Below are 24,076 nucleotides of genomic sequence, written 5' to 3' on the forward strand. Positions count from 1 at the left end.
GTCACCTTTTAGGAAAACAACCACTCAACCTAGTGACAGGGAATGCACCACCCTTTGGTGCTGCCCCAACAACCGCCTCAGCACCACAGGCTTTGGTTTGGACCTTTCAAGAAGCACAGATAGAGCAGTGCCATGGTGGCTTGGCTCATGCTTATTGGCTGTTGATTTATAAACGTAGGAAATTAACGGTACATTGAATTACATCCATGCAACTTGTGAACTGCTGGCTGTGAAACTGGGAGTATTCTTAAAACCTCTCGTGGACTGTGTGATATGAAGCTCTGACGTTCACTGAGGGAAGCTCTCCTTTCTCTGGTGCTGTCACAACCTGGGAGTAAATTCTTGGGAAACGGTGTCTAAACCTGCCCTGCGCAGAGCCAAATGCAGCCTTACAGCAGCACCTGAACGCGGTACCCAGCGACAATCACGGCCCTTCCAGTCAGGGCAGTCGCCTTCGCACGGCTGCCGCCCCGGAGCGCCAGGAGCGCCTGGCGGCCCCGCGGCCGCTGCTCGGACAAAATGGCGCCTCCCGCGCGCGGCGCCTGTTGGCCCCGGTGGGGTCGGTGCCGCGCCCCCCTCGCGCCAGGCAGCCCCTGCCCGCGCGCCGCCGGCCCCGCCCCCCCGCCCCTCGCCCCCGGCCGGCCCGGCGCGGCTCGGCACTGCCCCCTAGCCCTGCCGGGGCCCGCCGCCCCTCCCTGCGGCCCGCGCCCCGCGCCGCTCGGGAAGATGGCGCTGCGCGTCCAGGTCAGTGCGGCCGGCGCGGCATGGCAGGGGGCAGCGGCGGGGGCCGGGGGGGCCGCGGCGGGCCGTGCGGGGCCGCGGCCGCGGGGGGGCCTGTCGGCGCGGCGGAGGGCCGGGGGCTCGGGGGGGGCACAGGGACGTGCTGGGGAGGCGTGGAGGAGACGTGGGGGACGAGCGGGGCGGCTGCGGCCGGGGGGTGCAGGGGACCGGGCGGTGCGGAGCTCGCCCCGGCGGAGAGGCGGGCGCTGCCCGGGCAGCTGCGGGCCGTGCTGGGGTGAGCCGGAGCCCGTCGGGGCGCTTAGGCGAGGTCGCGGTCGCGGGTGGGCTGGGGGCGCGGGAGGCTGGCGGGGCTGGTGGGGGGCGGCTGGAGCTGTAAATGTCCCAGTGTGGGCGGGGTGCGGGCCGGTGTGGCGCTGGGGGCGGCGGGGCCGGCCGGAGGTGGCGGTGGGTGGGTCTGTGTCTCGCCCTGGAGTTTGCTCGGGACCCGCTCGCTGTGCGGCTGCAGCCCGCCTGCCTGAGGTAGCCGCACCTGCTCGCCTGCGGCCGCTGCTTCCTGAGGGCGCCGCCGCGGCCCGGGCAGCCCCTCCGCGGGCCGTGGCCGAGGGAGCGGCAGCGGGCGGCGGGCGCGGGGCGGCGGGACCCTCGGCGGGGCGTCCGGCCCGAGCCCCTCGCCGGCGGCGGGATGGCAGGCAGCGAGCCCGGGCAGCGTGAGAGAAGCCATTTTAGGCGTTTATTTAAATACGTGGGTGCCAGGCATAGTACATGAAAGGACCACTAAGATACCTTTTGTTAACACCTCGTACCCAAATCCCTATGTTTCTTTTTCCTTCTTTTTTTCTTTTTTAAACACTGGTGTTTCAGCAGTGATGCCTGTCCTGTTGCTCTCGCGTAGAGCTGGAACTTTATTAATAGAATGTTTTCAGTCAGAAAATGCTGATTAAAATCAAAATGTCTGTGGGAATTTGTCGGTGTCAGCAAAACTTTGATCAGGAACCTACCTGGTTGCCTGCCAGTGTGCTGGGCTCCTTGGCCGCCTGCCCGGTGGGCTGCGCCGGGGCTGGCCCCAGCACTTCTGGCCCTTGGTCCTTTCACAGCCTGGTAGGAGCTGCCGCCGTCTTCGGAGAGCTGGAGAGGTGGGACCAGAAGGATCTGGAGAACTTCGTTTAACTTAATCTTGACTATTACGAAAGTGTGACAAGCAGGGGGGGAAAAATTCACTGTATCTAACCGTTTTCATTAGGATGCCATTCTGTTTCTTGGAAAAAGTTACACTTTGTGACCGAAAATGCAGCTTTTTATACAAGTCTGTTTCCACTCCTGACTCACTTAAAGCAGCCAGCATCTAACTGCTAGATCCTCTTCACTGACACAATACTTGTTTTCTTAGGCATCACCTTTCAGCTGTTGATAAGGGTTTGAGTAAAGGAGGTATCCAAAGGCATCAGTTTCACGTGTTCTGCCCTGCTATAAAAAAGGGATTGTGGCAGTCGGCTGTTTTCTTGAAGGAAGTGTATATTTAATATAGAGAGCCAATTTTTCACTTCTCATTGGTTTCTATGAGTATTTTTTTCTTGATAAGGTTAAATAATATCTGTTGCTCAGCTGAGTTGCTGTCATCCACGTGGTTGTATTTGCTGATTTCAAGTTGCATTTTTTGGTTTCATGATCAGAATCAAGGAAAATCAGCATGTTTCCTCAATACTACGCATAAAATACAACCCAGAGAGCATCTAACAATGTCCTTGGCAGCCTGAGAATTCTGAGCAATTTCTGGCCGTACCTCCAACCCACCAATAAGAAGATTTGTCATAACGTTCTCCTGAGACCAAACGTGTCCAGATAAAGCATTTCAAAGTGCTGCAGGTCATCAGTCTCAATATCTGATAAACCAGCTTGTCTCTGAGGGTTGTTACCTAGTTCTCGTTCAGGCTTGCTTTAAAAATTCCCTCATTGTCCTTCAGGTAAAATGCTTCACAGTTTTAACTTGTAAACAAGGAATTAGTTCTGATTCTTAGCCTAAATTTCAGTGTAACCTTAATATATTAATACAGTGCATTAGAAGTGCAGAAATTCTTGAAATCCACTATTAATTCTTCGTAAATCCACTTTGTGTATAAATTATTGCTTAGCCAGCTTATAAATGGTTTCCTAATTAAATGCCAGTTAGCAGACAGGTGATTTCAACCTTAGTGACAGGGTTGATATCCCAGTTGCATTCTGGACTTTCTCTAACTTACTGCCAAGTTTGTCCAGACTTGAAAGTCAATTTTCAGATCAGATATAGGAGAGTCTTCAACTTTTGCTGGTTATGATGTGACAATTTGGTTCATGCTTCTCAGATGGTATTGGAATTGTTCCGTTAGGGAAACACGCATTGCAATTTCCATCTGAAAACTATCTTTGCTAGATGTCCTTATTCCCATGTTTTACCCCAACTGTGTGCAGTATTACATTTTCCCTAATGTGTATGCTGCTTGCATTTATGCATCTTAATTTTCACTTTAATTTGCATGGATCTTGCTTCATTTAAAATTGTGTTGCTGGGGTTGTTACCTGTTCCTTATTTTTCCTCCACTCTCTCTAACCATAGCGGGGGAAGAACAGAAACAAAGGATGTCTCTGTTGGGCTCAGCCTTTGAGGTATTTGATCTGCTTATTCCAGAAGCAAATGTGCTATTTCTTAACATTCCTTCAAAAGAACAAGTACATGGCTACTTTTGGACTGAAGATCAGGGACTCTTAAAATGTTGTCATTACTGAAATTCAGAAAAAACTGATCAAAGCCAGGGATTTCACATGCATAACAACAACAAAAATGGTGAAAAGACCATGTGTGGTCTTTTTTGGTTTTTTTAATGATAAGGTGGCTTTGGAAACCTGATGGATTCTAAAACTTCTGTTTGTGTAATGATTTTGAAATACGCTTAAAGGGTTAATCTCTCCTGTGAGACAGTGACTAGTAGATATAAATCATGTCCCTAGCATGGGAGAGAGATATTTCACACACACACCTTTACCAAACAGAACTTTTTCAGCTTCTAAGTAGAGAGGAATTTTAGCTCTTCTGTTGCTACAGTAGCCTCTGAATTGTCCCATCTTTTGCTGATATTTGTATCAACAGATATAGGCAATGCTAATTTTTTCCAGGTATAGTAATTTGATGAGTAATTGCAGCTTTTAAAATGAAATTCGCCTGTAGTTTTCCAAGCAACGTAGCTCAAACTATTCACTGTTCTCTGTCTCTTCATCTCTCCTTGGAAAAGCCATGGACTTCTCATCTGAAGACTCAGAAAAACAGAGGGATTGAACCATATTAAAAAATACTTTGGTAGCTGAGAGAATGAGAAATGGAAACTCAATTTTCAGAGTTATTTTTGTCTTCTTGTCATAGAAAGCTTCCTGGGTTTCGGTAATTTAAATGTGAATCAACTGGAAAACTTAGCATAGGTAGCAGTTCATGTTACTGGTGTAGTTTCTAGGCTTATAAACACTTGAAGAGGTCTGATGTGGTTGAAAAGTCTTCATGGAAGTTTCACTTGTGTTCTTCCTAACAGAGTCTGGCAGAACTGGAAGTACTATGTAACCACCTATATGAAGGAACTGATCTAGCACAACGAATGCAAGCTGAGAAGGTACTTTTGGAACTTATTGATAGCCCAGAATGTCTTAGCCAATGCCAGCTTCTACTGGAACAAGGAACAGTAAGTATCTGAAAGATGTGTTATCCATAAATGTCATTATGCTTGTGGAAACTCACATAGGTTTCTCAGTCGTGGGCATTACTGTGTCAGTACAATAAAGGCAAAATACTTTTCTCTTTTTCGTACGTACTCTGTTTCGTAAACGATTCTAGAAGTTTTTTCATTTGGGGGTGGCCTTTGTATGAGTGACAATACCTTGCATTGGAGATGTCAGGGACAAAAAGAGAAAGCATCTTAGCCTTTGGTACTTTCAGAATGATTGTGATCAGGGATTGTGTCAACTGTAGAGCAGTGTTGGGACACAATGTGGTATAATGTGATGTTTGAACATCACTTTGTTCTTGTTTCTGGCTATTAGCTAAAATGAAAAAATATTAAAAAAATTTCCCTAAACTGTTTATCTGTTTGTTAGTTTAAACCATTCTTTTATCATTAGTCAGTTTCATTTTTGGTGTTTGATGTCACGCTGAACTCTGGATAAAGTGATAGGGGAGTTGATTCTCACTTGATGGTCCAAGCTGAGTGTAGCATACTTCTTGCTGTGTTTTTCAAATAATGCAAAAAGAGAAAGAAAAAGAGGAAACACATGAAAAAATATCTTTAATCCAGGGCTACACCCATGGTAAAAGTGATTTAAAATAGGTTTCAAAACTGAAGAACTGCACTGAATAGTGAAATTACTTTGAGATGAATGCTTTCCATGAAAAGGGATGATAGTTCTAGGTTTTCACTTTTTATTAGTGTTTTGTAATTTATGTTTGTGGTGAAACAAAGTTGTTATTAAAATACATCTTTTACAACTTTTTGGTATACTTAACAAACATAACCAAAACCTGATAACCAGTCTGGTTTATTGATCATTTATCAGGTTTTGAATTATTTCCCCTGCCTGTTTTTGAATAATGTCTTTTGATGTTTTTTTGTAGACATCCTATGCTCAGCTTCTAGCAGCAACATGCCTGTCTAAGCTTGTAGGCAGGGCATCTCCTTTACCTATCGAACAAAGAATTGATATTCGTAAGTACCATCTGTGGTTAAAATTTTATTATATTAGTTGGGTATAAAACTTCATGTTAACACACTAATCATTCAGTGGATATTCTGTTTTTTTCTCTAGTTCTTTCCATTTACAAAGCCTGTTATTCATAAGGTAGTAATTGTGAGAGTGAACATAAAAGTGATAGTGAGATCTTTCCTCATTTCTCTGGTGTTAGCTCACAAATAGCATTTCCTGGTTTTTAAATTAAAATAAATAAAGATGTTAGCTCAGACTACTTCATATTTAAAAAAAACCACTAATTTTTTCAAGATAGACTTTGTATTTCTCCCACAAGATGCTAAAGAGATGTAGTACGTGTTTGTAAAGAATGAAAGTTGCAGATACTGCTACTACACCCGCCCGTCATTTAGATGTAACATTGCTCATGACCAGCTCTTAACATCTGTGAAAGTCATGCCAGGGCAGGTTCTTACTTGCGGTATATCTTGTAAGAGTAAGCACTTTAAGTTTCAATGTATAGTATAAGTGTTAACTTTCAATGAAAGGCTTTGCACAAGGAGAATATAATTTGATTTAGGTTTTTAGAAAATCTGCACTGTTCTGTCAGGTCTGTGGATAGTAGTACTCTGAATACACGGCTGAGGATCTGCTTCTGATAAGATTTCAATGCTTTTTTAGGTAAAAATCAACTAATCAATATAATATTAATAATAGATATCAAATAATTATTATTTATAAATAATAAATTATAAATAAATATAAATATTAAATAAATAAATATTAAATGATTAAATGATAAAACGAATAAATAATATTATACATTTAAACAGCTTTTGAAACGGGTTAACTTCCTTCTAGTTAGAGAGGAATTTGTGCAGCTGCAGTATGAGTTACTCAAGGCGATGTTCTAGACTGAATTGAGAACGTTCAGTAGGGTCTTTTGTATGAAAAAACTTCTGTGGATCTTAAGTTGGCTATGAAAACTGCTGCTACAGTGAAATAATCAGTGCCCAGTGTACAGGACCATAATTGAACATTACTCTTGTTTTACCTGCCAGTTCTCTGAATTCACAAACTGTTGTCATGTGTGTCCTAGAGTAATGATCATGTCTGTAACATGCTTTGTGCTACTGAATGTTTAGCTGTATTTAATGATTTAATGTAACTTAGAGTTATTGTACATTATAATGATAAGAATATAGAGTTTTTAAAAAATCCATGCCTTAAGTTTCTATTAGAACCATTTAATTAATTTTCTTTACAGAAGACTTGTGTTGCTTATTTTAAAATGCCTCTTTACAGGAAATTACATTCTCAACTATGTAGCATCTCAACCCAAACTGGCTCCTTTTGTCATCCAAGCTCTTGTTCAAGTCATTGCTAGAATTACAAAATTAGGATGGTTTGAGGTACTGAAAGATCAGCTCATCTTCAGAGACATTATTGCTGATGTAAAAAAATTTTTGCAGGTAGGAAACAATTGTTCACTTCTGTCATTTTTTTCTGTTGGGACCTCTTCATTTTTAGTGATCGGCATGTTAATGTCAGTTAGTTTTTATACACTTGGGTGGAAAAAGTGTGAAGAGCATTGCCTAAAATGGAAGATCACCTTACAGTGAAGAACCAGGGTGGGTTTGATACTTGTGTGAGACTGTGGGTTTGGATGCCTCACAGCATTCATAGCGCTGTCACGTCTTTTTGTTGGTTTTCTTTTTCCAAAGCACTGTTTCTCTATGGTTGTAAAACATAGCCACTGTTTTCTATTTACTGCCTTAATTTTTTTGAACTGATGTGGAGTTAGATTTCTAATAATATTAGCTCCAGTTATGTGGTTAGAAACACTGGTAGTGCACCATCTGAAGAGTGAGACTGTCAAATGTTATAAAGAATTAATCTGATTGTGCTATTTGTAATAGCCACTGCTAAAATTGTGTGGAACTAGTTCAAATGTATTTTTTTCAAGTGGCTGTCATGGAGAGTTGATCAAAAAGATACCTTTACAAATTATTTGTTGGAATGTTCACTGTTACAGTCTTACATTATTGCTTTTCAGTGTAATCGGTGGGACTCCACCAGCACTTAAATTTTTAGCAAAAATCACTAGATAACCTGGCTTCTGAAGTTACTAATGAAACTTCCGATAAAGTTTCAGATAAAGTTAGATAAAATAAAGATAGAACTGTGGTACACAGAATTGCAAGACACTATATATATATGTTATATGGTTGTGGTCCTTGTTTGCCCCACTCTTTTTTGACTTTTGAGAAGCTGATGATTCATACGTGTGCATGGGTACTTAGATACCTGCATGCATGCATGTATGTATGTATGTTCACTTATACGTGTAAAGAGGAGTAGAATAAAACCCCCAAAACATTCTATCCTAGGTTTATGCTGTACAATACAGGGAGACAGGTAATAAATGTATGTTATTTAACATATCAAAGGAATTACGCATTCTAGGTAGGACCATGGGGGAGTTTGGGATGAAAGATCACTCATCTTCCCTCTCAAGTAATTCGATGAGGCAGAAACGTTCTTGTTTTACACTTCCTTCCACATTATTTACTGTTCCCCCACTGCATTGGTCACTGGTACAAAGAAGGTGCATTACAGGATAGAGAGGTGATCTTGGTATACAGTATTTGAAAATTGGAAGTAATTTCTCCTAATGTCAGAGTGCAATCTTTTGCTGTGGACTGTTCACTATGCAAATTTACATGTCGCATCTAGAATAAGTACCATCAGGCACAGTGCCTAAAGATACAGGATATACAGCATCTTCTGCAAATTAAGTTTGGAGAAATTGATTGGATGTCATGGGTTATTAGCCAGATTTGGTTATTTCATACATTTAACATGTATAAAATGGTTCTTAGTAAGTTTTCTAGGAGATGGCTAATCTGCTTTAAAAGTTAATACACTCTTTCTGAGTGTCCCTGTGAACGTAAAGCCTGGTACTTATTTTGAGAAAAAATAATCAGAAAATTTAAACTATTCGGAGATTTACTTGCAAAATGATCCAGTATGTGTGGTGATCCTGGCAACTCAGCAAGAAAACGTGAAGTTAATAGTTTATGTTGCTTGCCAGTGAGTTTCTCATTTGTTTTTCAGTCTTACTTTGTTTATAACACTGTTCAAGTTAATGTACTTTTTGAGTTACATTGGGAATGTCTAATAAAAGATAAGTTGCAATATTCTGTTTATTAAAAAGAAACTCAAGTATACTTCTCCATCGTTTTGCAGTTATTTTTATGAATGTACTGTAATTGGATTTTACATTTATTATTAAAATGATTGCAGTGTGACTCTTCAGTGTGTAGCTCATTAAAAATAGAGATTTAAATACAAAATTTAGCTTCTTAAGAGATTTCTTTAGTTAAATTAAGAATTCCTGTAGAAAAGAAAATTAAGCCATAGATCTACTAGTGAATTAAATTTTAGATAAAAATTGAAAAAATAATCCCTAAGCAATACTAATATATGTTAATAATTAGCATATGGTAGTTTCAAATACATATGCATTAGCATTCCAGATTGAAGTTCATTCAGTGTAAATTTGAATGTGATTTAATATAGCAAAAGGGATTAGCGGCTGGGTCTGCAGTTCAGTTCCCAACTCCTTCATAATTCACCACGCAGCTTTTCACACCTGTGGAAAAGGGGAGGTTGCTTTTTCCATTTTTGCAGGTTTGTGCAATCTAAGGAACATTCATATAGACTATACTAAGAATTTGAAATGTAAAAGAAAGTTGTGTTCATATTACAGTATAGGATGTTTAATCTTACTGCATGCAGATAGGGCAGCAATACAAATGTTGCCTGAGAATTCTCTGAAATTTCCTCTTCTGATTTGCTTTGGCAAATGGTAATAAAAAATACACAACAGCGAAAAGTTAGGCCCCTTGGTAAGTTGCCAGATTCTTCGTTAGTGGAACGTCGGGTGATCTTCAGAGTTGCAAAAATCAGTGTGATTGTGACAAATACCAGGAAAATTTTGATAGGGATGACATTGCTTTTTGGGTACCAGGGGAGCTGAGGCTGCAGACTGCAGCTGTGAAAGTAGAGCTAGCTTCCCCCTGACTCAATGGCAAGGCCTAACTGCGGTTGATTTTAATTGTTTTTTAAAAAGCAGATTTAATTTTTCTATAAATGCTTTGTAGTAGCTCAGTGAAGACAGCTAAATTTTATTAAATAAATGCAAAATTCTGCATTGTATCTAAATTTCAAAACATTCCAAGAACTTAAGTATTGATGATCAGATCGCACCATCAGATGCTACTGCCTCGCTTTTTAGACACAAGATCTCAGAGACTGACTGTATCATTCAGTTCAAACTAGTGCACTGTATACCTCTGTGGAGAAAAGAGAATTGGTGTGGTTTTTTTATAGTTAGCATTTCAAAAGGTTTTGGGGGTTTTTTTGTAGGATGTACTGTGATCTTTTTCATCCATGATGGCTTAATTATTTTTAATGGTTTGGATTTCATTCAGTTTGCCTTAACAGCTTGAAAATACTGAACAGACCTGTGAGAAGTGTCTAATAGTGAATTTCTAGACTGTGGTTACTTAAGAGTCTTATCTTCAGACGTGGTTTTGTTATCACACAATTCTTAAAATTTACAATAAGAGGTTTGTTTTTTTCAGAGCTGATTAGGGAGTTTGAAGGTCTAGTTCTATTAGTGTTGATAGAATTTGGCATGAAAGCCTTCTGAACGGCTTAGGATATATCGGCCTAAAAGTTGTTCTTGATTCAAGGAATGTTTGAAAATACGAATGAAATCTGATTCTAGAAATGTTGGAAAACGCTAACTGCAAGCCATGATGTTTGAGCAATGCTGTCTGTTTTTTTCTGTAGGGCACTGTGGACCATTATATAATAGGAGTAATGATTCTCTCAGAACTGACTCAGGAAATGAATCTAGTAAGCATGTTTGGTTGTTTTTTTCCATCTGCCAGGGATGCATGTATTGCTGATAAAGCTGTGTGTTGAATGTTTCTGCCCTCCATAAAAATGTTTGGAGGAACATTTCTTAGACATGAAAGGATTAATACACCTTCTTCCCTACCGAAATATAAAGAGGAAAAAGAAATTTAATGCAGGGAATCTACCTGTACCAGATAGATACCATACCTGATACAGGGTAAAGTTTCTCTCATCACAGTCACTAGAACTAGCAAAGCAAAGTGAATTTTATTTCTGCTAATGATTTTATTTTGCTTGCATCTTAACCTGGGGAAGTGCCTAAGACCTTTCCATCCAGAGAGACAACCCTGAAAGGAAAAAAAAGGAGGCGCTTGAGGAAGCTGTCAAGATTTGTGTTTAGTGCCGGACTATAACTTTCATTTCTAGTCTCAGATAATTAACCTGCCAGGTATACTTATCATCTAGTTTTAGCAAAGAAGGAGCATTTGTTTATTCTGTCCTAACTTTTCTTAGGTTGATTATTCGAGACCTTCAGCAAAACATCGTAAAATAGCTACCTCGTTTCGTGACACCTCTCTAAAGGACATACTGATGCTCGCGTGTTCTCTTTTGAAGGAGGTGAGGCTCTTCATCTCTTCATAATTGAACCTAAATTGTAACATTATAATTGTCCCGGTTTGAGTACTTATTTTGTGAGTTGATGAGTTGTGTACTTAAATGGATTACGTGACACCCAGTTAAGCTCATGTGACCAAACCACGTTCAAAGACAAGAATTCCAGTCGTCTTCTCTCCATATATCTCTTGCTGTCTGTCTCTCAATCTTTCTGTCTGTGCCATCTCTCTTTATATCTTGCCGTAAAGGGTGAGCAATACAAATTCTGAGCTTGTCGTCTTTTTTTGATGTTTTTCTTAATTTAATTGAATCTCAGTTTTGCTGGGCCTACCATCTCAGTATTTGCTAAAAGAATTATTTACTGAACCCTTAGGAGCAACCAAGAGGACAGACAAATTGTCTATCTTGTGGTATTGCAGCACAGTCAAATCTGGCCAAGGGTGTTTTTCTCCTTCACTAGTTCCTTTATCCTCTCTGTAATGTTTTGGGGTAATTCAGCCTCTCAAGACCCTTGACAGGAGGTGGTGAAGAACAATGTGCTCTTAAGTTAGGTGTCTCAGGACCACACAGGCTGAACTGAAATCACAGCTGGAATTTGCCCTTTCCATTTTGTGCTGATCAAGACCTTCCATTACAGTGGAAGTGGCACCATGAGGTCCCTTTCTATTTCTCTTAAGATCAAGCAACTTTTTGCTTTAGAGAGCAGCTTATTTTTTAAATGTTGCCTGATTTCTATTCTTTGACTTATTTGGGAGTGCTGGTTTATTCAGTTTTTCTGAAAAACTACTGAATTGTGTGTTGCAATTTGGACAGATGCATTTAAGCTAAGAATTCAAGCACAGATGCCATCACTGTGGGTCAGTAGATAATGGCAGCAGTTACTTTCTGGCTAAAGGTATAATTCTTAAGGTTGAGATATGTGATTGAGGTACTGCTGTAAAAAACGAGATAAGCTGTTTTAGCTTAGATTTCTTTCACAGTATGTTTTTAGTCTAGCTAGCATGTTTTGCCTCACATGTGCAATAAATTTAAAAGGCACATGTGGTCAACTACCAGTGCTCAGGTGACCAGCAGTATATTTTCAATATAGAAAGCAGTTAAATAATATGTAAGCCTTTGCTAATGAACACAAGATGTTTTAAATCAGTGCTGGAATTGCATATTACATATAATTTAGAAGAATCTGATTTTTTTGGAAGAATCTTCTTGGATATAGTAAACACCATTACACAGTTAATCTGTATGTAAGAACCTGTATCCTGCGGCAGCTGCTTCCTAGCTTTCTTCAAGTTCATGTGGTCTGCAGGTACTTTTTTGGTCTCTCGTATGTTGAAACATTTGTCTGAGTGACATCACGCAGATTTCCAGACAGAAATACAAGAAAGTTATAATTAGTATCTTTATAATGCCAGCATCAGTATAGGAAACTGGGTTTAGAAATATTTCAGTGTCTATAATACACTGAAAAATACACTCAAGTAACAAATGTGGAATCACTAAAATAGTCCCAAGAGTTTAGAAGTTACAGAGAGGGTTGGTGGTAAAACACGTTATGTTTATACAAGATGTACAGAAATTCAATGTTGATATCAAAGCTGAATTCATAATTTAGTGACAATTCTAATGTGGTACAACAGTTGTCAAGTTCATGAGGCATCTAATGACACACAGTTGATTTTAATTGCTAACATACAAATTTTACAACTTTTTGTTAATGAGCTTAAGAGATGTGACTTTGAATCTAAATAAGAAGTAGATGAACTAGATAAAGTTGTTGCATTTGCATTTATTTTATTGTTTTCCTAGATGAAATGTCAAATTTCTTTTTAATGTTCATGAACTGCATCAGTGACTAATGAATCTGACGTTTGTTTTCAGTGCCTTTATATAGTATGTGTCATCTTGAGGTAGTAGTGTTTTGCTTACAAAGTACCTTCTTATTCTGACACTACAGTGGTTATAAAGCAGTAGAGACAGTCTGCTGTATTTATAGAGGTGTTGTAAATTGTTACATTCAGATTACAGACTGTTAATTTCATTGTTTTTTAACACCAGGTTTTTCTAGACTTGCCAAAGGAAGAGTCTTTGAGTATGCATGCTGTGAAACTTGTACTGTTTAGCAGTCTGGACATCAAACTGAAAAATAACCAATTGTTGAGATATTTTTTTACTCATATGATTTTAAACGATATCTGCTCCACACTGGTCGGGAGTAACTGAGAGAGAAAAACATGAAACCTTACAGTTTAATTCTTGCAGTGAACGTTAGCACTGTTGTAACAAACAGTGTCAGTGACATGCTGAGTTTTACCTAGAAGTATTTTATGCAAAAGGGTTTTACAAATCACTAGGCTTTTTAAAATTACGTACGAGTCTGGGAGCTGTAGCCTGACATGGTAGATGCCTCTGAGGTGGTAGTAATGATTTTCCCCTTGCCTTTAGGGAAAGACTATCCTTTTTTATTGTTGAAGAATTTGTTTTTCTCTTAGTATGTGTTTTTTTGCTCTAAACTGTGCAGTTTAATATCCAAACATTGTCCTTTTCAAAAATTTTTTTAAAGTACGTTCTGTGCAGGTGGCCTAACAAGATTTCTTTTCTCCTTAGCTTATGGCAAAACCTTTAACCCTTCAGGACCAACAGCAACAAAGTCTAGCAATGCAACTTTTGAAGCTTGTACTACACTGCCTTAATTTTGATTTCATTGGAAATTCAGCTGATGAATCTGCAGATGACCTGTGCACTGTGCAGATTCCAACAAACTGGAGAACAAGTAAGAATCGTAACTGTTAGTAGTCTGAAGTCTATACCCAGTGGATTGTGTAACTTACTTAGTCACAATACCTGTAAAATAATTTTTAATGTGAAGTAGAGTTTTTTGCTGGTGAGTTATTAGTAAACCTCTTCTGCTATTTCTCTCACACTTTTCTTACTCTTATTTTCACAGACAGAAATAATAAAGGTAGTCTATAACATAGACATTAACAGTAAATCAAATTATCCTAATTAGACACTGAATACAGTTCTCATTCCTGGCATACGAACACCTTGAAGAGGTACAGCATGTGTAGTGTGTCTATTTTCTCTTGACTTCTTCCTGTTGAGAAAACTGAGGTTATTTTTTCTAGTGTGCTCTAGTATGTAGCTTGTTAATGAAGGCAGCAGAAGGGTTGCATCTAGGCTATTGGACTCCAGAGGTTTGGTTTCCTGGGCTTACGCAGTGCAGATGGTGGTCTACTATAAATATGTCTGTGGTGGGTTGACTCTGGCTGGACTCCAGGTGCCCACCAAAGCCGCTCCATCGCCCCCCTCCTCAGCTGAGCAGGGCAGAGGGAACACAACAGGAGGCTCGTGGGTCGGGATAAGGACGGGGACATAACTCAGCAGTTACTGTCATGGGCAAAACAGACTCAACTTGGGGAAAATTAATTTATTACTAATCAAATCATAGTAGGTTAATGAGAAGTAAACCTAAATCTTAAAACAACTGCCCCCACGCCTTCGTTCTTCCCAGGGTCAAGGTCACTTCCGATTTTCTCTCCCCCCTCCAGCAGTGCAGGGCAACAGGGAATGGGGCTGGGGTCAGTCCCTCACCTGCTGTCCCTGCTCCTTCCCCCTCAGGGGAGGGTCCTCACTCTCTGCCTGGCCCCAGTGTGGAACCCCCACGGGGTGCAGCCCCCCAGGCCCAGCCGGCCCCAGGGGGGACCCCAGCCCTGTCCCCAGCCCTGTCCCCTCCCCAGGGGCCACAGGCCCTGCCCGGAGCTGCCCCAGCACCGCTGCCCGTGGGTCACAGCCCTCTGCGGGCACCCCCTGCCATGGGGTCTGCTCGCCCATGGAGCTCCATGGGCTGGGGGCACAGCCTGCCTGGCCGGGGGCTCCCCACAGGCTGCCGGGGGGTCTCTGCTCTGCGCCTGGAGCCCCCCCCGCCCCCCTGCACTGACCTGGGGGCTGCAGGGCTGCTGCGCTCACACAGTCTCACCCGTCTCCTCTGGCTGCTCTTGTGCAGCAGCTGTTCCCCTTCTTCAATACATCATCCCAGAGTGCTGCCACCATCGCTGATGGCCTTGGCCAGCGGCGCGTCTGCCTTGGAGCCGGTGGCATTGGCTCCATCAGGCACGGGGGAAGCTTCTGGCAGCAGCCCCTCTGTAGTCCCCCACTATCAAAACCTTGCCATGCAATGTCCAAGCTAGCTTTAATGAAATTGCCTTGGATAATGGATGCAGTTTGGCACTAGCAGCATGGAGCTGCTTGTCTGGTTTATCCTGGTTCTTGGCAAAATAAATGAGCCTGATGGGAAATCTGTTATGTCTAGCTAAAGCAGCTACACAGCTTTCCATACCCAAGGTGGGAGGTTTAACTCTGGCTTACCTGTAAGGCATGACACACTGTAGTGTTTTGATATTCCTCCTTATTTCAACAATACTGTTCTTCATTAGTTTCCATGTATAATTCCATTTCTCCTCCATTAATCTACAATAGCATCCAATTACGGTGTGAGGGATGAAGAGCAGTAATGTATGGCAAGCAGGGGAATACTGACAAAAGGCTGAATTTGGGTAAATGACAGTAATATCCCAAGAACCCCTAGGAAGGAGAAAGGGATAGGTTTTCCCAAGATTTTAATTTAGGTACTTTAAATTGTCCACAGAGGGATCTCCCTGTAGTCATTAAACACAGAGAGTGCCTAAGGAAATTAACCTTTGTTACGTGATGCTTTATTTTACACAAGTCTTCATATAAAGTAATGCTTATAAATGGAACAACTTTGAAATGTTACTTAATTTGTGGGATTACTTAATTAAGAATTATTGGTGAATTTTTTCTATCTTTGTGTTACCCCTTCATAAACCAGGATAATGGTACAGTTCATTTGATGTGATTCCACAGTGAATTGGTAACTTCGTGTTTAAAGTATTTTTTTCTGTTTATCAGTCTGTAGACTTCAGGATAGTCCGTGGAGCTTTTGTTAAAAACTTACCTTTGTTTAAGTACAGACTAAACTAATCCTTAGTATCTGGAACCTGTCTTGTCTTAGTATATTACTGTAGTAACTTGAAGAAATCAGTTTATGTGCATCTGTTACAGAACAGAGTTCCGTAAGCAACTGACAAAGTATTGAGTCATCTGCAATTTAAGGGAAGTATTCTTTATGAGCTGTACGGTAGATTAAATTGATAAAAAGAGAATAGTGCTTTGTTTAATATTGTACAATGAACTAATTAATGCATCTGTTCATAGTTTATTCTCAACTACAGTGATATCTCACTCATTGTTTTTGATAAATAGAAGATGATTCTATTAAAGATATTTAATTATTGCTTGTAGAGAGTGATATAAAATCAACTTATCTTTTTCCGTAGTCTTCCTGGAGCCAGAGACCTTGGACCTGTTTTTTGATTTGTATCATTCCCTTCCACCAATGCTGTCTCAGTTAGTAAGTGACACATAGTGATTTACACTCAAGTAATTACAGAAAATAGTCTTTTTACATGCGTACTTTGTCCAAAAGACCCTGTTTTATTCTGTGCATTAGCATGTTATGAGTCCCCTGACTCAGTGCCCAGTCACAATGACTCTTCTTTGAGCTCAACCCCAGTTGTCATTTCTGAATATGAAAGCATTCAAATCCTTCCTCCCGTAGTTCAGCACTACTCAGCCTCATAGAAAACATCCATCCAATTATTTTGAAGTCAGAAACTGTTATAAAAGGGAATTTTAAAACCGAACCATATTTTGTTCAATGATCATATAGACATTACTGCAAAAATAATCTTCAGCCACAGAATGAACTACAGACAGCAGTAGGTTGGATTGCTCCAAGCATTAAGAAAAGATTATTCTGAAAGTTTAATTTCTTTTAATCTTAGATTATTTTTTGTTATTTTTCAGGCACTTTCTTGTTTAGTTCAGTTTGCTTCTGCAAGGAGGTCTTTATTCAGCAATCCAGAACGTGCCAAATATCTTGGTAATCTAATCAAAGGAGTGAAACAAATACTTGAAAATCCACAGGTATCTCTTTATTTTTTATTTTATTGATTTGAAATGCTAAAACAGTTGTGGATTTGTTTTTCTGTTTACAGTCTTGATTAATCTACTGAATCTGTCAAACCTACTTTCAGCCAGACATCCGTTCGCTTTGATTTTTCTATTCAAAACAAAGCAAAACCTCTCTGCATATAACATTGTCACCTGATTAGCAACAGTGTTCATAAAATTTCTATTAGATTAAGCTTTTAACTTTTAAAAATTTGCTTTTTCAAATTTAGGGTTTATCTGATCCAGGTAATTACCATGAATTCTGTCGGTTTTTGGCTCGGCTAAAGACAAACTACCAACTAGGAGAGCTAGTAATGGTGAAAGATTACCCAGAAGTCATCCAGCTTATAGCAAATTTTACTATTACTAGTCTACAGGTAAGAATATATACAGAAGTATTCTCTTTTTTTCAGCTCTTGAATGGCAAAGAGGGCTGATTCTGGTTCTCTGTGTTGGTGTTTTTTGAGAAGGTGGTGGGGCTTGTCTTTGCATAAAAATATATTTTGGCAATGATGTAACTCAGATTTCTAGATTCTCTAGAACTGGTTTCCACTCTTCCAATGAAGTTCAGTAATGGGAGAAAATGACAGCTGAAGTAGGAGGTAGATGGATGTTAATCCTCCGGCCTTAGTCCTCACCGTCAAAAAAAAAAAAAAAAAATCCAACAAACTACATCCTTTTTCCAACCCTAAAATACTTACACCTGTGCTCCCATGTAAACGTCGAAGTGCCTACACTGACTATATTCTTGAGTTCTGCCTTTGTGCAAATATATATATATATGTACACACACACACACACACAGACTTGCCAATATGCTGAGCTGCTGAGTATGACGTTCCCTTGTGAGCTGGATTCAGAAGCTATGTGGAATGATGTCTAAATTTTTGAGGGACCTACATCAGTATGAGAAGGACTCATATCACAGTGATTTTTACCAGATTTATTTTTAAAACACTTCAAGATGAAGGCATGCACACTGTTTGAGTAATACCACAACTATTATTTTAGAATTTCTTCCAGGGTCTTTCTCTGGTCTTCAGAGTAACAGCTGAAGATAGCAACCCTTTAGGAGAAGATTTTGACTTTTGAATTCCTGAGTTGCCCGTAGCAGCTCCATAAGCTTGGAAGAGAAAAGGAAGCTGAGATGCATTTTTGTTCTTCACATTTCCTGTTAGGTGGCTCTAGACAGTTTTCTGCTTAACATTTAGGATTTTTGAATGGCTCTTTTATGGCACTGAAATCTTACCATGTTAAGAATCTAGGCCTAGCTCCGAGTTTTGAGTCATGGATTTCACTTGAAGGAGGTGAGAGTGCCTACAAGTAATTCTGTATCCACGCTATGATGTGTGCCATAGTATGCCTCAGCTCTGACTGGGTCCTTCAGTAATTATGTGAATAAATAAGACTACTAAGAGAAAAGCATCATGTTTCACAACTAAAATTTTACACTGGGATGCTTTAACAGAAGTATGTTTTGTTTTCTTGTAGCACTGGGAGTTTGCTCCAAATAGTGTTCATTATTTGCTAACTCTGTGGCAAAGAATGGTAGCGTCTGTACCTTTTGTGAAAACGGCAGAACCCCACCTCTTAGATACATACGCACCAGAGATAACAAAAGCTTATATTACTTCTAGACTGGAATGTGTTCCTGTAGTTATAAGGTAAACTTGTAATTGCAACTTTAAAACTGTAATATGGAATGTTTAATTTTCTGATTTGTTGGCATATTGTATTTTGGCTATGTTTAAAATCTAACTACTCTGATTCTGATTACCATGGCGATTTCTTTAGATTATCTTAATTGGCTGCTACCATTTTACTTATTTTGCTTATTAAATCCAGGCCAAAATCAAATGTAAATTCTTACTGTTTTTCCTCTCGTGGGCCTTTGTGTTTTCAAAAAAGCTTATTCCCCCCGTCCCTTCCTTGCTTTTTTTAAGACTATCTAAATTCACTATATTGTTCAGCTTTGACATGTTTTCGTGATGAGTCACTTTCTAGTGTTACAGAGAGTAGAGTAATGGGGGAAAGCAGAATGAACCCCACGCACAAGAAAGGGTGAGACCAAATAGAACAATTCAGAGGGGCAAGATTGAAATTGGCAGAGTAAAAATTTCTTAGTTTAAATCTTCTGTTTTCTACTTTAAGTAAATGACCTTATAGCCCACACTATGATACAGCAAATAAGAAAAAAGTGTTTAGATTGTTTAAAGGATTTAATTTTCTCCAAGGGCTTTTATGAATTCCTGCTAGTAGGATCTCATGTCAGAATACAGGACTGCAGAACAAGCCACATCTGCTTTTCCTTTTCGATTTTACATCACTGAGGTGATTTCATTTGCTCTGTTTATGTAAGGAACAAGTGCATTCAGCTTCACTGTTGTTGTTCTTTTGTCTCATCTTTGCCAGAATCTCATGGTTACAAATGATGCAATCTGTCATTTTACTGTTTAGTGACTAGGTTGGTGGGTTTGGCCATGTGTTATCACCCTAGGTCTGTTAAAGGCTGACTTCCTAATGGTTCAAAATCTTGAGCTTCTCTATCTTTGTCTCAGGAACAAGAATTAGTAGTACCTAAGGGAGCTTTCAGTGTTCCAGTGAGAGGGCAGGGAAGGACAAGCAGCTGCTGCAGGTGGAGCCAGTTTTCCTGGTTCTTCTGTCAACCAGCCTACTCTTCTTTTGGCATTTTTATGTTCTTTTTTCAGGTTTTCTGTAATGGAATCTCAGGGTTGAACTTTCATGTCTCAGCTTTCTTCTCTACTCAGTGGAACATTCCATCTCAGCTTCCAGCACTGAAGCACTCTAGGGCTGAGCTGCTGGGTCAGGCCATCTGACATGACCAGCTCCATTGAAGTGTGTGCCATTGTCTTCATCAGCATCACCATCAGCACTGAAAATTCAGTTTCTTTCTTTGGCACTGGTGAGAGATTCTTCTGGATGTCCTTGTTACGTTGCGGAGGAGTAAGCTTTCTAATCTGTGAAAGAAGCCAACAGGGAAAAGATGAGGAAAGTGCTGATCTTCTCTTCTACCAGTCTGTAGTATTCTTAAGAGGGTCTTGGTAATGCAGTTGGCATGTATCTGTTCCTAGCTCTGAGTGACTTTGTTACTCTGTTCTGTGATGAAGATCTTTAGTGGTGGCATTTCCGTAGACAGCAATATCAAATGTAGACTTTAGTATCAAACATCCATGCCATTCCTGAGAAACATGGGATGTCTAGGAGCTGATTGCATGAAGACTTCTTCAGTTTGCTCCAGGGAGATTAACTGATATCTGTGTAAACAAATCCTGTTTTCTGGAATTACTATTTTTCTTACACACCAGTATAGTCAATAATGTCACCCTCCATTCAGGAGCCATCGTGCGGTGTTTCAGACAGAAAAAGTAGCTTGGAGCAATGGAAGTGAAGTCACTTTTGCCCTTTTGGGGGTTTGAATAGCTATTCTCCCTTCTGAGTAAGAGTGAGTGAAGAACTAGTGATTCTTCTACAACTGGTCTACAAGAGAATGTTTTTCTACAAACTAGGAGAAGAGCTTTTATTTCAGATATTTGTAAATACCTGAGAAGAGGTCTGTTTCAACCCATCTTGAATATTAGGATTTTCAGTTGCTGTATATTTTTCAGTTTGGATGTTAGCATTGTTAGCTTTGATAGTCTTTTGGATATTGTCTTTATCTCTAGATTGTTTTCCCGTGCCACAAAAGGACAACATGCTGATGAATAAACCTTTCCTATTGTGATTTGTGTAATGAGTATAGTTAAACTTTATGGCAAGAGCTATTGGTCTCTTTGTTATAGACATCCCATGGGGTCACAGCTTGTTTACAGCAGAGTAAAATAAAGATTTATAAAGCAGTTGCATGGAATTTTACTGAAGCTTGCTTGTTGGCCTTGGTATCGTGGTCCCGTGCTTAATTTTATGAATATGCAAAATCCATTTCTAAGTACTCTGTTCTTCCATCATCCTCTGAGAAGGATGCTGCTTGTTAGTATTTTGTTCAGGTACAGTGGACCTTAGTTCTTCAGATTTACCTTTCTCTGTTCATTATGCCAGCCTAATCTCCTCTCTTCTTTGCTTTTTAAAGTATGCGTTAAGAGGAAGGAGCGAATCGAATACTGTTCTGTGTTTGTGTGGATGGGTATGAGTACATATGTAAATAAAATGAGATTTATGTCTGTCAGGTGTGTTCATCAGCTGCTAAGGCTTTTAAAGCAGTGATGGTACAAGATCTGGATGGGAAAACAGCTTTTAAGCCATAGTGGCTGAGTGGTTACTTTCTATCTCTATTCCAGAGACAGCTTGGAAGATCCACTGGATGATACAGCTACAGTTTTTCAGCAGCTGGAACAACTGTGCACAGTTAGCAGGTGTGAATATGAAAAGACCTGTACACTTCTTGTACAGTTGTTTGACCAAAATGCACAAAACTACCAAAAATTATTGCACTCTTCTAGTAGGAATCCATTAGAAATCACAGTTCAGGAAGGTTAGTATTTAATTTAATTTTTAGACTGTGTTTTATGTGCCGATAACCAAATACTTGCATATGCAAAGGAGTGGTGATCATATGGCAGGTGTAACTAGACCTTTTCTCAAACTAGGAGTTAATGATCCAAGTCACCTTGCACCTCATTTTCACTGGCTGTCTTTGTGTTGAATAGGATACATTGGCAATTCCTGTGTTTGTTTTAACATCTTGTTACATCTTTGGAATATAAGCATGAGAGCTGTAAAAAAACTAATTGCTGAAAATCAAAATTTTAGTGCCTCAGGTGCCCTCGTGGGAACCAGCTGCAACTTGATGAACATTTTTTTGAAAACGAAGATGATAACTTTCGTTCTTGTTACCGGCTCTTTCCTAATATAGTTATCTTATGGCTGTTGCATCTTTACATGGATAAATGGTGTTGTTTTGAAAAGGTGAGACAGGTTACTGCTTAATACAGCTGTTTCTTTGCATGCTATTAAACATTTGTGATTTATTTTGCTGCTCTTTTGTTGAGTTTGAATATGCTGATTTTCTTCTGTGTAGGAGCCATTTTTTTGCCAATTTATATAAGACCTCCTACTTATCTTTTTTTTTATTAATTCCAATTTCTTCCATACACCTATCAACTTCTGTTTGGGAGAACTTTCATTAATGACCTGATTTCATTGACCAGCTGCAGTCTGAGTTTATGCCCTGCTCCCCAGTCACGGGGAGCCAAAGGGAAACAATCAGCTAGAGTCTTTCAGTGTCAGTGCTCTGGGGATTGCCGTTATGCAGTAGAAAACATTTGATGCAGTTTAAATATTGTGTTTCTTTTCTGCAAACTAAACATTTGTGCTCTTACTGAACAATAACTGTTATATCCCCTAGATATACATAGTTAAATTTAGATGTTTAATGGCTTTTAATGTTACAAAATAAGTTAATGTAATATTAAGATCTCATTTTATTATACTGTCTTGCTCTGTGTATCAATAGTGATGCGGTCATGGTTTACTAAAACAATAATCCCCAAGAAATGGGTCATTAACAGTAGTTAATGATTACTTGTGATCTATGGTAATGACTGATTTCTTTGGGATTATTGCTGTTATAAACCATAATTACAGATTATTATAGCAATAATTATTTTCTAAAAGAAAAGATGTTGTCTGCCTCAGTAATTGCAAAAGCAAATGCACTGAAAATTTTAAATAGTGAAGATATAAAAGAGGGAAAGCAGCCTTACCTATTAATTGGTATTGTACTAAGGGAAGAGAACTATCATCAGAAAAATAACTATGTACTTAAAAATAAGCTACTGCAATTTTTAAAAAGGTTTTTATTTTAAAAGACTATTGGCCAAACTGGTGGCTCTGCTATTTGAACTGCCTAGCACCACTTCACAGTTGCTTTTTGATACCATCTTCAACAGGCCGTTCTTTAGTAGCTGTCAGTGCTAAATTCTTTTGAACAGTGTCCATTTTCTTAGACACTTCAGCTCCTTGGTGTTTTGCTAATGATAGTGCAATCTCTTAGTGTCCTAAATTAACAGCTGTTTGTACTGCAACGTGTACTGTGTCTGATGGGGCTTTGCTTGGAAGTGTCCTGTTTGTGAAGAAGCAGAGGTCTTGAAACAGGGAAATACACTGGTTGTTGGACAGGTCATACTGTCCTTCCAGATCATTAGGGGTGGAACAGGAACAGTATGAGAAGATATATAGAAGTCTTCCTCATATATCTTGTCTTGTATCAAAAGTCAACACTTGTTCCCTGTCGCAAAGTGGGTTTTGTTATAGATCTCAGACTGTATTACATATTCATTTGGTATTTTTTTAAAAATAAGACTGAGATTTAAGAGAAACCCGAATGCTTTCCTGTATGTGTCTTTAAATCATCTGCGTGTTATTCCATACTCTGCATTACATTTTTGTGTGTATTTGATCTCAGCGTTATTGTTTTTATGTATAGAACACACTGTGCTATATACCTCAGACTGAAACAGAATTACTTGTGATGTATAGTCACCAGGTTCTGGCCATGAGGATACTGGTACAGCTCAGAACTACTTACGGTTCCTGGTTGAAGGAGCTTAGGAAGTAGAGCAGTCAGTGCGCTCTCAGTTCTGGGTTTTTCAAAATACAGCAGTGCAAAACGTGAGGGAAATTAAGTGAAGCTTAATGTGATATGAATGAAGACTAGTTTATCAGAGATTTGAAACAAACATGAAATAAACCCTCAAAATTTTTGGTACATACTGTGCATGTCCTGATACAGATGTAGAAATACCCAAAATAAAATACTGTTTTACAGTCATAATGTGACGTCATTTGTTTATCTGTAGTTTATCCTTTATGTTAAACTTCAAAATGAGTTCAGAAGATGCTTTATTTGTCAGAGTGTTATCTTCATGTAAGTTATGCTGCGTTTACTTGGTAAAAGCCTAGTAATGAGGGCAAGACATATTCTAGTTTATGTAAATATCTCACTTACTCCCTGGGAAGCCTTGTCTGTGACTTGATCTAACTTAAATGGAAGCTCTTCCAAGTTGTCTTTGCTGTGGTGTTACTTTCAACCAATTTGTTTTAA

At 39.6% G+C, this 24,076-nt stretch overlaps 1 protein-coding gene across 3 annotated transcripts in view; it reads left to right on the forward strand.

The window, feature by feature from the left end:
* The first annotated feature begins 649 nt into the window (after nucleotides 1–649).
* The window catches only part of RANBP17 (RAN binding protein 17), a 163,416-nt gene continuing 139,989 nt past the window's right edge, over nucleotides 650–24,076 (forward strand). For 2 of the 3 annotated variants that reach the window (XM_037396942.1, XM_037396944.1), the window contains exons 1-12: nucleotides 3,340–3,381; nucleotides 4,296–4,442; nucleotides 5,369–5,459; nucleotides 6,745–6,911; nucleotides 10,300–10,365; nucleotides 10,882–10,986; nucleotides 13,588–13,753; nucleotides 16,341–16,414; nucleotides 16,870–16,989; nucleotides 17,247–17,393; nucleotides 18,508–18,680; nucleotides 21,312–21,505. In XM_037396942.1, the coding sequence (XP_037252839.1) occupies nucleotides 3,355–3,381; nucleotides 4,296–4,442; nucleotides 5,369–5,459; nucleotides 6,745–6,911; nucleotides 10,300–10,365; nucleotides 10,882–10,986; nucleotides 13,588–13,753; nucleotides 16,341–16,414; nucleotides 16,870–16,989; nucleotides 17,247–17,393; nucleotides 18,508–18,680; nucleotides 21,312–21,505 (1,477 nt within the window). In that variant the 5' untranslated portion in view covers nucleotides 3,340–3,354. Of the gene's footprint in view, nucleotides 745–3,339; nucleotides 3,382–4,295; nucleotides 4,443–5,368; nucleotides 5,460–6,744; nucleotides 6,912–10,299; nucleotides 10,366–10,881; nucleotides 10,987–13,587; nucleotides 13,754–16,340; nucleotides 16,415–16,869; nucleotides 16,990–17,246; nucleotides 17,394–18,507; nucleotides 18,681–21,311; nucleotides 21,506–24,076 lie in introns of those variants that run through there. The other variant, XM_037396943.1, reaches the window with a different exon arrangement.

Source organism: Falco rusticolus, chromosome 8 (assembly GCF_015220075.1).
Source record: "Falco rusticolus isolate bFalRus1 chromosome 8, bFalRus1.pri, whole genome shotgun sequence".
Taxonomy (NCBI): Eukaryota; Metazoa; Chordata; class Aves; order Falconiformes; family Falconidae; genus Falco; species Falco rusticolus.